Source organism: Schistocerca serialis, chromosome 4 (genome assembly GCF_023864345.2).
Source record: "Schistocerca serialis cubense isolate TAMUIC-IGC-003099 chromosome 4, iqSchSeri2.2, whole genome shotgun sequence".
Lineage (NCBI taxonomy): Eukaryota > Metazoa > Arthropoda > Insecta > Orthoptera > Acrididae > Schistocerca > Schistocerca serialis.
This window is the reverse complement of record NC_064641.1, coordinates 823,574,132-823,592,610: the sequence shown is the minus strand read 5'-3', so window position 1 is coordinate 823,592,610 and position 18,479 is coordinate 823,574,132. Positions and strand designations below refer to the sequence as shown.

At 39.3% G+C, this 18,479-nt stretch overlaps 1 protein-coding gene across 1 annotated transcript in view; it reads right to left on the bottom strand.

The window, feature by feature from the left end:
• LOC126473420 (putative aldehyde dehydrogenase DhaS) overlaps positions 1–18,479 on the bottom strand; it is a 224,857-nt gene that overhangs the window by 134,687 nt on the left and 71,691 nt on the right. Inside the window, exon 2 of the mRNA XM_050100447.1 lies at positions 11,793–12,025. Coding sequence (XP_049956404.1) covers positions 11,793–12,025 — 233 coding nt within the window. The remainder of the gene's footprint in view (positions 1–11,792; positions 12,026–18,479) is intronic.

The following is an 18,479-nucleotide window of genomic DNA, read 5'->3' as shown; positions in this document are numbered from 1 at the left end:
TCCTGTGGCATTGAATATATGGCCATTTTTAAGACTGGCAGGAATTTTAAATCAAACACTGAACTTTTTATATTAATTTTGACTATAAGACACACTTGAATTTTGGATGCAATTTTTTGAAGAAAACAGTGTCTCTTATAGTCTGTAAAATACAGTAATAGGAAATGAGCTATCCTTATCTTACTCTAGTTCATAAGATATTGAAACAGGTTTAGAAGCTAGCACATCCTTAATGATAACTGAAACAGAACAATGAAAAATAGAGAGCACAATGATAAGGGAGACACTACAGCAGGGGTCAACAGCAGCAGCTACTGCTGCTGTATGAAAAAAAAATAGTTTTTGTGTAGCAATTATGAATAATAGAAGAAGCAGAGAATAGTTACAAAGCTTTTATCAGCTGTGAAGAAAGTCGATGTTCAGTAAGAGTTGTCCTGGATGCTGTAAGGAAGAGATAGATCATCCACTGTTGAAGAACTCCTGCCTAGATTTGTGAAAGCTCAGTACATTAGCACTACACATCTTACAACAGGGCACTGGCAGCTGCCACTGGCAAATGAATCCAAGCAGTGCACTGCTTTCCTCTTTGAAGGAATGAGCTATCAATTTAAGGTAACATGTCAGTTTCAACTTCTCTCAGAGCTTTAAACCAAGTAATAACTGGTAATGATATTTTGACATGTGTAGGTGACAGAGTTATCCTTTGTTCTACATGGTAGTATCATTGTGAAATTATGGAGACACTGCTTCAATGACTGTAGGGCCAGTTTAAGACCCAAGTGACAAAAGCTTCCACTTGTGGTGCCAAGGTAGGAGTGGTGCCAGAGGCATCACAATTGTAAGATTTTTGTATAGGATTATCACAATTAGTAGAGAGCAAGAGGGAAAAGGGAAGGGGACAAATGATAAGCTATTCTTGTGGAAAAATATTCTCAAAGTGGTCCTGAATGACTGACAGGTGAAAGAGCAACTATCAAATTAAGTAAATCACAACTTGGGGATTTGGAAGATAAATTTTTAGGCCATATTATCAATAGAAGTGGTATTATGCCCAATGCAAAGATGTTATTAGTTATAAGTAAATATCCTGAGCCACAAAATAAGATTCAATTAAAAGCTTTTTAGGTACAGTAAATTTTTATTGTAAGATTGTAAATGGCCAAATTATAAACGCTCCTGAGTTGTGTAATTTAACTAAAGCTAAAAAGAGACTAGAGGTTGACATGTGTCCACAGGGAACATTCTGATAAAATTCAGAACTGCTCACGTAATGTGTCATTATTATTTCGTCCAACTTTCGTGTATTCTTTCTGGATGTATACAGATTCATCAGTTTTTTGGCCAGGATGCGCTATTTTTCGTATTATTGAAGAACATGTTTTAGATGGTATTGTCCAATTGCCTTTACCAGTAGATTACTAACTAGACAAGCATGAAATTATGGAGTTTTAAGAAATTTAGGTATCTACTAACAGGGACTGAAACTAAGTTCTTACTGATCACAAATCTTGACATTTTTAATGAGTAATAGACTATTACATTCGATACTTACTAGATGAGCCTTGGACTTACATGAACTTCACTTCCAGATAAGATATATTACAGGATATGAGAATGTTGTGTCAAATGTATTGTCTCTAAGACACACATACAACTTCAAAAATTCAAGAAAGAGGGTAATTTCTCATTTACTTTATGGAGAACAACCAGTATCTTACGGATATTTGCCTATCTTTTGGAAATATTGACACACATCGAAGGGAGGATAAGTATTTCCACAGAATAATCAAACAATGCCATATAAATCTTGTACAAACATTGACATCTCTAAACAGAAAGTATAAATCAATATTCTGTTTAAGAAAGCTTAGAACAATAAAAGATGCCTCTTATGTATAGCAGAAAAAGGAGTATGGTTTTTAAATAGTACTTAAATATGGGTTACGCCTACTTTTGGGCTAAAAAGTGGTTGTTACACATAAGTTAACACTATTATTTCAATATTGTGACTATATGGGTCAAATAAACCCTGCATAGGTGCAGTGTTTGTCAGAAAATTAAAGTAAGTGCTATGTCCCAACATACTGAATTGTTTTCTATAATACCCACTGATTTACAGGACGGGCTGGCTGTGAATTTTTTTGGTCCATTGCCTCATGCTTAGGGAGGTCTACTATATATCTTAGTAACACTAGACTAAAGTTGCTCATGGTCTTGCGGTAGCGTTCTCGCTTCCCTCGCACGGGGTCCCGGGTTCGATTCCCGGCGGGGTCAGGGATTTTTCCTGCCTCGAGATGACTGGGTGTTGTCGTGTCATCTTCATCATCATCATCATTCATCCCCATTACAGTCGGAGGAAGGCAATGGCAAACCACCTCCACTAGGACCTTCCCTAGTACAGAGGTGCGGGTCTCCCGCATCGTCTCCTACACTCCTCAGAGTATGGGACCTCATCATCATCACTACTAGGATAGTGATGTCTGAGAGACCATTATTTTAAATACGTTTGTAAACCAAGGAGACTCTCTGTGCCACAAGCTTTCAAGGAATTTTTAGTATCAGAAGGAGTGAAACACACAATGATATCCAATCACCATCGTCTGGTGTACCCAATGGAAAGAGAGAAGAGAGAATTAGGACTTTTGGCATGAACTTATTGTACAGAAAGACATTCAAAGTGGACTGAACTAGTTATGGAGTGCGAAAAAGTGTTGAGTGAGTTGTCACACCCCACAATGTTAATGGTATCCAATGAAGAAGGTGGTCATGTGAGTGAAGGCAAACCGCTGTTGCAGTGGGCTACTTGCCCAAAAAAGGATCTATATCAGAACAGGAGAGCAGAAAAAAAATTCAGTCAGTTTCATAAAGTAGATGAAATCTGAAAGAAACAGTGGAACATGGGTGTACTAGTCACATTCAGTATGGAGGATATGTTGGTGGTTTGTAATCACCACTTGAGTTCCAAACCTGATGAGTAACCTAAAAAATTTTTCCCTTTGTATGAAGGAATATTCCTCATCTTGTTTTGGTACATTCTACTAGTGACGCAGAACGTGGGTTACATAATTGATTTAATAAAGTTTATAGCCCCCCCCATGAACCATGGACCTTGCCGTTGGTGGGGAGGCTTGCGTGCCTCAGCGATACAGATAGCCGTACCGTAGGTGCAACCACAACGGAGGGGTATCTGTTGAGAGGCCAGACAAACGTGTGGTTCCTGAAGAGGGGCAGCAGCCTTTTCAGTAGTTGCAAGGGCAACAGTCTGGATGATTGACTGATCTGGCCTTGTAACAATAACCAAAACGGCCTTGCTGTGCTGGTACTGCGAACGGCTGAAAGCAAGGGGAAACTACAGCCGTAATTTTTCCCGAGGGCATGCAGCTTTACTGTATGATTACATGATGATGGCGTCCTCTTGGGTAAAATATTCCGGAGGTAAAATAGTCCCCCATTCGGATCTCCGGGCGGGGACTACTCAAGAGGATGTCGTTATCAGGAGAAAGAAAACTGGCGTTCTACGGATCGGAGCGTGGAATGTCAGATCCCTTAATCGGGCAGGTAGGTTAGAAAATTTAAAAAGGGAAATGGATAGGTTGAAGTTAGATATAGTGGGAATTAGTGAAGTTCGGTGGCAGGAGGAACAAGACTTCTGGTCAGGTGACTACAGGGTTATAAACACAAAATCAAATAGGGGTAATGCAGGAGTAGGTTTAATAATGAATAGGAAAATAGGAATGCGGGTAAGCTACTACAAACAGCAGAGTGAACGCATTATTGTGGCCAAGATAGATACGAAGCCCACACCTACTACAGTAGTACAAGTTTATATGCCAACTAGCTCTGCAGATGACGAAGAAATAGAAGAAATGTATGAGGAAATAAAAGAAATTATTCAGATTGTGAAGGGAGACGAAAATTTAATAGTCATGGGTGACTGGAATTCGAGTGTAGGAAAAGGGAGAGAAGGAAACATAGTAGGTGAATATGGATTGGGGGACAGAAATGAAAGAGGAAGCCGCCTGGTCGAATTTTGCACAGAGCACAACATGATCATAACTAACACTTGGTTTAAGAATCATGAAAGAAGGTTGTATACATGGAAGAACCCTGGAGATACTAAAAGGTATCAGATAGATTATATAATGGTAAGACAGAGATTTAGGAACCAGGTTTTAAATTGTAAGACATTTCCAGGGGCAGATGTGGACTCTGACCACAATCTATTGGTTATGACCTGTCGATTAAAACTGAAGAAACTGCAAAAAGGTGGGAATTTAAGGAGATGGGACCTGGGTAAACTAAAAGAACCAGAGGTTGTACAGAGATTCAGGGAGAGCATAAGGGAACAATTGACAGGAATGGGGGAAATAAATACAGTAGAAGAAGAATGGGTAGCTTTGAGGGATGAAATAGTGAAGGCAGCAGAGGATCAAGTAGGTAAAAAGACGAGGGCTAGTAGAAATCCTTGGGTAACAGAAGAAATATTGAATTTAATTGATGAAAGGAGAAAATATAAAAATGCAGTAAGTGAAACAGGCAAAAAGGAATACAAACGTCTCAAAAATGAGATCGACAGGAAGTGCAAAATGGCTAAGCAGGGATGGCTACAGGACAAATGTAAGGATGTAGAGGCCTATCTCACTAGGGGTAAGATAGATACCGCCTACAGGAAAATTAAAGAGACCTTTGGAGATAAGAGAACGTCTTGTATGAATATCAAGAGCTCAGATGGAAACCCAGTTCTAAGCAAAGAAGGGAAAGCAGAAAGGTGGAAGGAGTATATAGAGGGTCTATACAAGGGCGATGTACTTGAGGACAATATTATGGAAAAGGAAGAGGATGTAGATGAAGATGAAATGGGAGATATGATACTGCGTGAAGAGTTTGACAGAGCACTGAAAGACCTGAGTCGAAACAAGGCCCCCGGAGTAGACAATATTCCATTGGAACTACTGACGGCAGTGGGAGAGCCAGTCCTGACAAAACTCTACCATCTGGTGAGCAAGATGTATGAAACAGGCGAAATACCCTCAGACTTCAAGAAGAATATAATAATTCCAATCCCAAAGAAAGCAGGTGTTGACAGATGTGAAAATTACCGAACTATCAGCTTAATAAGTCACAGCTGCAAAATACTAACACGAATTCTTTACAGACGAATGGAAAAACTAGTAGAAGCCAACCTCGGGGAAGATCAGTTTGGATTCCGTAAAAACACTGGAACACGTGAGGCAATACTGACCTTACGACTTATCTTAGAAGAAAGATTAAGGAAAGGCAAACCTACGTTTCTAGCATTTGTAGACTTAGAGAAAGCTTTTGACAATGTTGACTGGAATACACTCTTTCAAATTCTAAAGGTGGGAGGGGTAAAATACAGGGAGCGAAAGGCTATTTACAATTTGTACAGAAACCAGATGGCAGTTATAAGAGTCGAGGGACGTGAAAGGGAAGCAGTGGTTGGGAAGGGGGTAAGACAGGGTTGTAGCCTCTCCCCGATGTTGTTCAATATGTATATTGAGCAAGCAGTAAAGGAAACAAAAGAAAAATTCGGAGTAGGTATTAAAATTCATGGAGAAGAAATAAAAACTTTGAGGTTCGCCGATGACATTGTAATTCTGTCAGAGACAGCAAAGGACTTGGAAGAGCAGTTGAATGGAATGGACAGTGTCTTGAAAGGAGGATATAAGATGAACATCAACAAAAGCAAAACAAGGATAATGGAATGTAGTCTAATTAAGTCGGGTGATGCTGAGGGAATTAGATTAGGAAATGAGGCACTTAAAGTAGTAAAGGAGTTTTGCTATTTGGGGAGCAAAATAACTGATGATGGTCGAAGTAGAGAGGATATAAAATGTAGGCTGGCAATGGCAAGGAAAGCGTTTCTGAAGAAGAGAAATTTGTTAACATCCAGTATTGATTTAACTGTCAGGAAGTCATTTCTGAAAGTATTCGTATGGAGTGTAGCCATGTATGGAAGTGAAACATGGACGATAAATAGTTTGGACAAGAAGAGAATAGAAGCTTTCGAAATGTGGTGCTACAGAAGAATGCTGAAGATTAGATGGGTAGATCACATAACTAATGAGGAAGTGTTGAATAGGATTGGGGAGAAGAGAAGTTTGTGGCACAACTTGACCAGAAGAAGGGATCGGTTGGTGGGACATGTTCTGAGGCATCAAGGGATCACCAATTTAGTATTGGAGGGCAGCGTGGAGGGTAAAAATCGTAGAGGGAGACCAAGAGATGAATACACTAAGCAGATTCAGAAGGATGTAGGTTGCAGTAGGTACTGGGAGATGAAAAAGCTTGCAAAGGATAGAGTAGCATGGAGAGCTGCATCAAACCAGTCTCAGGACTGAAGACCACAACAACAACAACAACAACAACAACAAAGTTTATAGGTGGAGATTAAGATCCATCAGCTCCTGAGAAAAATTCAAGAAGATTTGAAGCAATCAGTTTTATTTTCTGGTGAAATAAACATGAAAAATGTATTGTTGCTAATTACAAGTTAATTGTGATTGATACTTTGACAGAGGGAAATAACAGTCTTTTTGTGTTATGTTAAGTTTTATCTTTTTTGATTTTGGTTCAAAAATATAAGTAATAAAGTTTTTATGGGTGTATTTCATATTGTCTGGGGATTTGATTACATGTAGCACATGTTCAGATTAACCATTTTCTAGAAAGACTGACTACATTATATTGTTTCCTTTCCTTGAGAGGGAGGGGGCAGGGGCTTGGCCCTTCTCTTGCTCTCTTGTTCTTCTGTAAATCTCAATAAACTCTGTAATTCTATATATTTGGTCATATTAGGCAGTGAGAGATGGTGGAATTGGATGTGTGTTCCTACAAATTGAATATCTGACTGATACATTGAATATCTGACACTGAATATCTGACTGATCATGATATGTGGCCTATACAAAATGATTATTACTCTGATTTTCTGAATAATAATAATACAGAGTAATCAACTGATTAAGTTTACTATTCCAAACCATGGATGAAAATTAAGCCATGTCAGCCCATTTTGGAGGCATCACGTGTGAGGGTACTAACTTTCAGGGTCTTTCCTCTTTAAGAGTGATGAAAAGTAATTCGATATGCATTAAATTATTATTAGTTCCCATATACTGAGTTTCAGAATTCCTCCAAGTCACAGGGTAGCAGCACAGATCCTGTGGTACTCATATGCTGAGTTTAAACTTAGGGATACAAGCCATAGGTGCTGGCCACTGCTAAGTAGTTGGATGAAGGGTCTGTAATATGTGCTTAAATACATGAAACAAAAATATCTGCAATGTAACAATAAAAATGATAAGGAGAGTAATGGACATAGTAATGTTTGGAATTGGACTGTACAGATGTGTGACATGTTGTACTGAGCTCATGAGCTCAGCTCATTATCTGCTACTGAATATTATTAAGCAATGGAAAATCCAAGATGGAATGTAACAATATCTATCAGCACACACACACACACACACACACACACACACACACACACACACACACACACCCTCTGAGGTAGCATTGTAATTGTGCCTGGTACATCAGAGATCCCTCTTATTGCACTGATATTGTACGCCCCACATGGGAGTACCTGAAAGTCTCCAAGCCAGGGACTAGTAGTAGTAGCATGTCTGCCACCTCATCTCAGGTACTAACACCGTCACAGGAAATTAATGTTTACATTCACATTAAGCAGTGGGTTCCCTTGTAAGTGCAGGGACAAGTCAGTTAACAGTCTGAAGGAACATATAGGCATACCACAGCCAATATGAGCCACACACAGTTAAGCAGTGTTGCATTCAAACCATTCTTCAGATTGATGATTGCTTCACTTCAGGTAGTAAAGGAAACCGCTTAATAACAGTTTTTAAGTGCTATGCACTATGTCAGGATGTGTAGTCCATCAGCATAACAGACCAGTGAGATGAGTGGCTGAAGTGTGGCCTGGTAGGTGCCTTGGCATCACAAATCAAAAACAAACAGTTATGAAGCAGGACAATAAGAATGGGTTATTATCACGGGAAACTTACACAGCTGCCACTATGATCTGGGGTGCCCAGAGTGTCGATAAGTGGCATCCACTTCACCATAAGAAAGCAGGGTTATTGCAACCCTACATGCATCTGTGATATCACATGGCCCTAAGTAGTTCATGACACTTATATTTAAGGCACCACATGGCCACAGCCTGGCAGTTGCATCCAATGCACCATCCTGAATGCATCTACCAATGGAGTCATCATGAGCCATCAGCAATACTCAGTGGATTGCAGCTACAGGACTTGGCATCCATGAGCTTTAACTCTGTTCTATGACAACTAATTCTGGATGCCATCCAAAACTGTGGTCTGTCTGGACATCTACACTCATGCTCATAAATTAAGGATAATGCTGATACATGGTGGAACACTGCTCTGGTGGGCAGTTTTCGGATTTAAATCACCCCTGGGTATGACCATGCAGTACATCTGACCTGCAGTCACCACACAGTGACGCTGGCAGCAGTCCACATACGCAGAGGTGTGTTGGTGCATGTCAGAGTACGGTGCAGCGAGTAAGTCTGCAGACGTTTTCAGAACTGCTAATGGTGACTGTTTGTTGAAAATGGCTCAAAGAACACATATTGACAATGTTATGAGGGGTAGAATACTAGGGCAACTGGAGGCTGGTCAAACACAGCAGGTCGTAGCACGGGCCCTCCGTGTGCCACAAAGTGTGATCCCAAGGTTATGGCAATGATTCCAGCAGACAAGAAACATGTGCAGGCACTACAGTATGGGACATCCACAGTGTACAACACCACAAAAAGACTTATCTCACTATCAGTGCCCACAGATGGTCATGGACTACTGCAGGTAGCCTTGCCCGGGACCTTATCACAGCCACTGGAACAGTTGTCTCCAGACACACAGTCTACAGGCAACTGAACAGACATGGTTTATTCGCCTGGAGACCTCCAAGGTGCATTCTACTGACTGGTCACAGGAGAGCCCGTAAAGCCTGGTGTCAAGAACACAGTACACGGTCATTGGAACAGTGGTCCCAGGTTATGTTCACGGACGAGTCCAGGTATAGTCTGAACAGTGATCTCACCGGGTTTTCATCTGGCGTGAACCAGGAACCAGATACCAACCACTTTGAAAGGGGCCTGCATGGAAGTCGTGGTTTGATGGTGTGGGGTGGGATTACGATTGGTGCACGTACACCCCTGCATGTCTTTGACAGAGGAACTGTAACAGGTCAGGTGTATTGGGACATCATTTTGCAACAGTATGTCCACCTTTTCAGGGGTGCAGTGGGTACCACCTCCCTCCTGATGGATGATAACGCAAGGCCCCACTGAGCTGCCATCGTGGAGGAGTACCTTGAAACAGAAGATATCAGGGGAATGGAGGGCTCTGCTGTTCTCCAGATTTAAACCCCATCAAGCACATCTGGGATGCTCTTGGTCAACATATCGCAGCATGTCTTCAAACCCCTATGACACTTCAGGAGCTCCAACAGCCACTGGTGCAAGAATGGGAGGCTATACCCCAGCAGCTGCTCAACCACCTGATCCAGAGTATGCCAACTTGTTGTGCAGCCTGTGTACATGTGCATGGTGATCATATCCCATATTGATGTCGGGTTACAAGCGCAGGAAACAGTGGTGTTTAGTAGCACATGTGTTTCAGGATGGTTTTCTCAACTTATCACCAATACCATAGACTTACAGATCTGTGTCGTATGTGTTCCCTATGTGCCTATGCTATTAGCGCCAGTTTTGTGTAGTGCCACATTGTGTGGCACCACATTCTGCAGTTATCCTTAATTTATTAGCATGAGTGTAGTTATAATGTTTGGTCCCCAGTGACAGTCCTCAACAATGATTATTTCAGACTTATTATTGATTGTACTGCTATCCAAACAGTTTGATGGTTTTCCAAGTGATCCAGCCCTTGTGGCTTAATGAGATGGGTATTTTATGTTTTTGCCAATAAAGTGTTTATTGTTATTTGTCTACCTGGGAGCCTGTTCTTCCTGAGTGAGCCCTTATTTGGTCACTTCAACACATCTCAGGGAAATGTCAATGCTCACATATCACCTCTACCACAAACACCTTAGTTGCCTTTATATTATCTTGAGATATTGGATCAGTACCTGACTTCGAGATTTCATGAAAACTGTGTAAAAATCAAAATCCACACATATTTTAAAAATGTATGTATGTATGTTCCACATCTCCTCCTAAACCACTGGACTGACTTCAACCAAACTTGATACAAATATCATTTACTGTCTGGAAAGAACCACTGTGGGGATAAAAACCATCTACCAAACAGAGGGGTGGAGGTGGGGTGAAAAATAAGTGTAGTCCATGACATGCAAATACCCAGACTTCAATCACCCAATGTTTGAGAACAACAGCTCTTAGTGACTTGCAACAAAATTTACACATAATTTCAAACCTTTACAGAACTTTTCCTCTGACAACCCCCTCAAAATGATAAAAGGATACAAGTTTATTGCTTACTACATTTTCACTGTTAATGCAGTGAAACTGCCGCATCGACCATGAATTTCAGTTTATTATTTCTTTACAACTAACTGTATTCACAACACATTTTTTTTCAGAAATATTCACATATTCCACTGAATGTACATGCAAAATTATATCATTCTATGACACATAGTTGACGAGATATGGTGTCATAAACACTGAGATGCATGAATGACTGTAGCATCATGAATGATGTTTTAATTTACTATGTTCTAACTAAGAATTCTATTTGCAACACAATTTGCAGACAGTATTCAAATATACCAATGATTGTAGCTGAAAATTGTATCATTGTACAACACACAGTTCAGGATATATGACATCATAAAGACTGAGCTGTGTGAAAACTGTGCTACAGAGCAAAATTCGCTACAGATACACATGAAACATGTGCACAAATATTTGTGAAATATTTCAAAAGTATGTAAAATATGGATACTGTAACAAAGCTGCAAGTAAAAATCTCCTAAATCCATGGATCAGTTTCAACTGAACATGGTGCACATATTATTTACGGTCTGGAAATAAATCATGTTTGGGTAAGAGCCACCTACTCACTGTGGGGGTGAGGGGTAATAACTTGATGGAGAGAGAAGATGTGGAGGAGGAGACAGACACGCATAGGAGGGTGGAGGAGTTGAACAGGGAGAGGGGGGAGGAGGACATCGCCAGAGAAAGGGAAGAGGGTGGGAGGGGAAAGGAGAAGATGGACAGAGAGAGAATGACATGGATACAGACTGAGGGAAGGGATATGAGGAAATTGGCAGGGGGAGGGAGGGGAGGAGGAAATTGATTTAGAGATGGGTGAAAAACTGAACTTAAAGGGGGGAAGAGGAGATAAAGGGGGAAAAGAGGTAATAGACAGGGAGGAGGGGAGGAGTAGATGGACTGTAGAAGGGTAGGAGGAGATAGATGGATAGTGGTGAGCGAAGGAGATGTACAGAGCATAAGGAGGAGATGGACTAACAGAAGATTGGAATAAATATGTACCTGGACAGCAGCAGGTACTCAGCTAGTCAATGAATTTTTCTAATAGATGAAAAAGAAATTATTAATCAGTATATTTTAATTTACACAAGCAAGGAAATACATTAAAAAATCTAACAATGATCAGTTCCAAACTCAAAACAGTATCTACCCTTAATTAAAGAACATATCCGAGTATAATGATAACATTTCTGGAATGATCTACACAATAATAATGAAATGAAATAATATACTTTATTAGACACACCTGTAAAGACATCTATTTCTTTCATGCCCATTAAATTTCTTCCATGGATTTTCTATATCAACAGAAATTTGCACAGCAGTATTTACATCTTTTTCAGAGCTGTGAGTGACTGTTGTCAGCACTTCCCCAGAGTCAGGAGAATGCACTTCTGTGGCATTAGTTCCCTTTTCACTATTACTTTCAATCCACTTTCCATTGATAAATGGACCAAACTTTTTTCCTGATAGCCATGCCTGTATGTACAAAATAAGCACCATTAGAAACAACTTGAATAGGTCATGATAAAAGTAATAGTGTGCTTGAAGGTGGCAGGGGAGGGGGGTGGGGTTGACTTAAGAAAGAAGAGAATGGATGTAAGGAAGAAAGGTCACAGTTTAATGGTTTGCTGAGAGCTTTATCATTAGTGAGGGTGCACTCTTACAAGGACAGGGAAGAGAGCTGGCTGTGGCAAAGAATAGACAGTTAATACACAAAAAATTAAGATTTCTTTTTTATAAGACTTCACTGCTAATATGCTGAAATAGAAGAGTGTAAATATGATGTTCTACTGTTTGCCAAAAATTCACTTATTACACTGCATCATAAAATCGTCACATGTAAACAAAGAAACTGAGTGTTATAAAAGCATAGCTAGCCCATGATAACACCATAATGTTTCAAGTCAGCTAAAGCACAGATCCATGCATTTTTTATTTTAACTTGCAATTGAGATGAAGAGAAATGTGAAAGTAGTTGTTTATATGACTATAAATGTAAATGATTAATTCATAGATATGTAAATTATAAACTAAATGAGCATGCTGAATCTGGAACAGCATATATCTGTTAGTAACATATGTCATACCTGTCACAAAAGAAGAAACAGTTAATATTCTATGAAGGTTTTAGACAGTAAAAAATGCTTAACATCTACAGCTAGACAATTTCGCTTGGTTGGTGGTAATAAACTATATGAATCAGTCTATCTATTAGGGAATAATGTATAAAAATCCCTGCAGAAGCTGCTGAATTGGGCTTCATATAAAACAGAAAAATGTGGCACGGCACTTAAATTTACAAAATGTATAGATGTCAGTGCGTAGAAAGAGAAGGTTGGCCTCATAGCCTTCAGGATTCATAAATGGTCTGACTTTGAACAATTATATGATGTCCTCTCAGATCATATCAGAGACCTGTTCTGCAGTGCTGTAATCGCCTATGCTATGCCCATCCTAGGAAGCAAAGCCATAACCAGACATCTGGCACACACTGTGCTGGTCTTCAGGAAGTTAAGGAATGTGAGAAACAGACAGCCACTATTTGTGATCATTGGTCATAGGGCCAAACAATTAAATATACAGAATGTTCAGAATACCTCTGACAGACGAAAATTATAGTGTGTGCCATTAGAAGACATAATGTACCAGCATGCAATGACTCAAATGACCACCATAACACATACAAATGTCTCCACAAGAAAATTTGTGAAATTTCTGACATACATAAAATTCTGACCAAGAACAAAATCACAAAATGAAACAAACATTTGTAACACAAGTCAGCCACCTCATCAGACACCTTGTATTTAAACAATATCAGAAACTCAAAACAGTGAGTAGAATCATACCCATAATAGTTCAAGTAGTAGCTGTGAGGCAGAGAAGACAAGCAAAAGCAGCAGTGAGACTAAACAGTGCCTGAAAGAGAAAACTCAATTCCAGGTAACACATACAAAAGCTTTTGGATGCTTAACAAAGACCATACAACTCCAATAGTAATCTTTATCTGTTTCCATTGCAGCCTGCATGCTTCAATAAGGTCACACTGTACTGAATGGCTTAATCAATGCAAGTTACAATGTAGTAGTTACTTCAAATTGTAATAATATGAAGTAACATGTTGCTAATTCATTACTGAGTACGAGTCTTCACAACGGTGGGTTTTGTTTAAAATACAGCTCAATAAGGAGTAACAAAAACACCCTTCTTAATTTTATATGTTTCAAATATCAGCATGTGCTATATTTGAAACACAGTTATTACTAAATAAACTATTTCTGTTTCTGGTTTTAATTTAAGGTGAGCCAACAGAGATTTTGGATATGTGGCGAGTGCACTCATTGTAAGAAAATGAAACTCATACAAAATCCTAAGATATAATCATCAATATGTACTTCATTCTGCTACCATATACATGTACAATAATTAAATAAAAATAATATCAGTACACAGATCACAAAGAGAGACTATAATGAAACAGAAACTGAGAATGCTGATCAATTCAATAGAGTATCAGGTAATAAAATAGGGAGACTTTATCACTCACCATCCTGCTTGCAATTGAAACTGGGGGAACAGTCATCGGAGAAAGATAGCTGAGACTGTAGACGAAGAAAATCTAATCATGCTAAATGATGGTTTAACAATTAGGCTAACTGTAGAAACTCATGAGAGTGAAACAATTACACATAAGGTGTCCCATGGGTAAGCACTGTACTTTACTTGAAAGGTCACAGAAGAACCGTTTGGATCTGACCTTGACAGTTAGTTAGTTAGCTGCATGTTCCATAAATCATTTGAACAACTCTTTTATCAAAATGATGTGTATTGGGTCAGTTTACTGGTTATGTATACATCTACATCCACACTCTGCAAACTATGTGAGGTGCATGGCAGAAGGTATGTCCTATTGTACAGTCATTAGGGTTTCTTTCCGTGGGAGCGTGGGAACAATGCTTGTTTGACTGTCTCTGTGCATGCAGTAATTGTCCTAATTTATCCTCACGATCCCTATGTGAACAATACATAGGGGATTGTAGTACATTCCTAGAGTCATGATTTAAATCTAATTCTTGAAACTTTGTTAATAGACTTTCTAGGGATACTTAACATCTATCTTCAAGAGTCTTCCAGTTCAGTTCCTTCAGTATCTCTGTGACAGTGTCCCATGGATCAAACAACATGTGACCACTCGTGCTGCACTTCTCTGTATATATTCAATATCCCCTCTTAGTCCCACTTGGTATGTTTCCAACACACATGAGCAATATACTAGAACTGATCACAAAGTGACTTGTAAGCAATCTCCTTTGTAGCATGATTGCACTTCCCCAGTATTCTACCAATAAACTGAAGAATGTCATCTGCTTTATGCATGACAGCCTATGTGATCATTCCATTTCATATCCCTACAAAGCATTAGACCCATGTATTTGAATGAGTTGGCCAATTCCAACAGTGATTCATTGATACTATGGTCATAGGATACTATGTTTTTTCATTTTGTGAAGTGTACAATTTTACATTTCTGAACATTTAAAGGAAGATGCCAATCTCTGCACCGCTTTGTAGTCTTATCAAGATCTGACTGAATATTTTTGCGGCTCCTTTCAGATGGTACTTCATTATAGATAAGTGCATTATATGCAAAAAGTCTGAGGTTACCATTAATATTGTCTGCAAAGTCATAGATATACAACATGAACAGCAAGGATCCCAACATACTTCCCTAGGGCATCCTTTAAGTTATTTCTGAATTTGACGATGATTCTCCATCCAAGGTAACATGCTGCATCCTGCCTACCAAAAAGTCCTCAATCCAGTCACCAATTTCACTTCATACCCCATATGATCATACCTTTGACAATAAGAACAAATATGGCACTGAGTCAAATGCTTTTTTGAAATCAAGAAATACTGCATCTAGCTGACTGTCTTGATCCAAAGTTTTCATTATGACATGTGAGAAAAGTGTGAGTTGGGTTTCACATGATGTTTTCGGATTCCATGCAGGTTGGCATTGAGGAGGTCATTCTGTTCAAGGTATCTCTTTATGTTTGAGCTCAGAATTTGTTCTGAAATTCTACTACAAAAGGATGTCAAGGATATTGGACAGTAGTTTTAAGGATCTCTTCTACTACCCTTCTTACAGACCGGTGTGGTCTGTGCTTTTTTCCAAGAACTGGGCATGGTTTTTTGTTCAAGGGACCTATTGTAGATTATAGTTAGAACAAGGGCCAAATCAACCACAGATTCAGTATAGAATCTGACAGGGATTCCATCAGGCTCTAGAGCTTTGTTCAGTTTTAATTACTTCCACTGTTTCTCAACACCACTGACACTAATACATGTTTCATTCATCTCTTCAGTGGTATGAGTATTAAATTGGGGCAATTCTCCTGGGTTTTCCTTTGTAAAGGAACACTGTAAATGCAGATAAGCATTTCAGTTTTCGTTTTGCTACCCTCAATTTCAAGTTCCTGTCATTTGCTAGGCACTGGGCATTAGCTTTTGTGCCACTAACAGCCTCTACATATGGCCAAAATTTCTTTGGGTTTTGTGAAATATCGTTTGACAATATTCTGCTATGGTAGTCATTGAAGCCATCACACATTACTCCCTTGACAACCAAATGTGTTTCATGCAGTATCTCTTTATCTATAGTCTTACACTTTGTTTCACACCTATCATGCAGTAGTCTCTGTTTCTTTAGAAGTTTAAATACAGTTACTACATACTGTGGAGGTACCCTCCAATTGTGAACTGTTCTACTTGGTACATATCTAACCAGCAAATGATCAACTATTCTTCTAAACTTGCGCCATAGTCCCTCTCATGCTCCTGCCCTGTGCTAAAAGTTTCAAGTTCCTCATTAGGATATGACACTACTGATTTTTTATCTAGTTTACTAAACATATACATCCATCCACATGTTTTAGTTGTCCTTTGTTCTTTGGTAATCATTGTTGCCACAACCACGTCGTGGTCACTGACACCAGTTTTGATGCAGACATCCTCAAAGAGGTCAGGTGTATCTGTTGATATTAGAGCCAACATATTTCCATCAGGAATGAGGTTCCTAACTAGTTGTTCTAGGTATTTTTCAGAGAAGGCATTTAATAATGTTTTGCAGGATGTCTTATCATGCCAACCACTAACAGACCTGTAATTTTCCCAATTAATTGTTGAATGATTGAAGTTTTCACCAATGATTGCAGTATGATTTGGGAACTTATGTACAAATGAACTTAGGTTTCCTCTAAAGATTTTGATTACATCAGGAGATGAGTCTGGTTGGCAGTAGAAGGATTCAATCATCATTTTATGCTCTCCCCTTATACTGAGTCTTGCACAGTCTCACATGCAGCTTCCATTTTTATCTTGGTGAATCTGAGCTACAGTTAACATTAATGAAAATGTTATCATTTTATTCTACTCACACAACTACACTTAAAAACAAGTATTTTTAAAAGCATAAATTCATCACTGGAATAGAAGTTGTCCAGGAGAAATCATTTTAAATTAGATGCTTCACTCTCTGTCATACATTTTATGTTATTGGGTAAAATTTCAAAAACAAATTTTATGGCTGCATATTGAATCTGCTATGAGCATCTTTAACAATGGATAATAAAGTTCATTTTTCCCTCTAGTGTTGTAGGTGTATACATCATTGTACTTCTCAAATTGTGATAGATTTCATTACCAAAAATATGTATTGTGACGGCACAGTTAAAACGCCTAGCTCCTAGAAGATGTACCTACATGACGTTTATGGGTGAACACAACATATTACTCTTATTGCTCGCTTTTGTGCAATGAATACTTTCTTTCTAAGTGATGAGTTAAACCAGAAAATTATTTCACATGACACTATTAAGTGGAAATAGGCAAAATAGGTCAGGAGGTTGATACATTTGTTTTTGAGATTACAAATTATATGAAGAGCAAAAATAGCTGAACTTAATTGTTTGAGAAGCTCAGTAACATGATTGTTTAAGTTCTCATCAATATGTATACCAAAAAACTTGGCACACACTACCCTACTTACTGATTCCTACTCATGAGCTGCATCAGTTGTTGGTGTGGCTCTATTTGTTGCACAGAACTGAATGTAGTGTGTTTTTTCAAGATTCAAGGAGAGTCTACTTTCAGTGAACCACTTATAATTCTTTGGAAAATATCACTTACTAGCTTTTCTGCTTTCTCTCTAATGAGATTTATTATAAGAGCAGTATGGTTTGCAGAAAGTACCAATTTTGGTTGTTGAATGTTAAGTGGAAAGCACAGTAGAGCGTCGATTATCCAAACGTCGGTCAACCGAACGACCGCTTAACCGAACTGTGTATTCGGTCGCACCTGTTACTCTCCCACCCTACCGTCCATCATCCCCCTCACTCCCAAACCAAGTTTCCCACAGTAGTCGCCGCACTGGGCCACCGCTGGCGGAACCTTGCTTCTAATGGGGCCTTCACAAGACGCTGCTGACCAGCCAAGCCACCAGTCGCTGTGTTTCAACAATCAGCACACTTCTGTCGGCTTGGCACTGACAGTAGAAGTAGCGGCAGTATCAAAGCTGTTCACAGCAACAGCTGCCCCAGCTTAGAGTTGAGGATTGCCGCTCTGCGCAGATTGAAGGATTGCGCTCCCCCAAGAACAGCTTCTCATGGTGCAAACAGTCACCTTCTGTTCTCTGTTACGACCACTTGTGTGCTACTGCATGAAGAAGTGTACAGTTCGATTATCCGAACAAACCAGTTTTCCGAACACCCGTGTCCCCCAGTTACTTCGGATAATCGACGCTCTACTTTAATTCACATGCATAAGGAGTAGGAATGGACCCAAGATTGAACCTTGTGGGATTCCTCTTGAGATTTTTACCGCAGTCACTAAAATTTTCTACCTTCCCGACATAAAGTAGAAACAACAT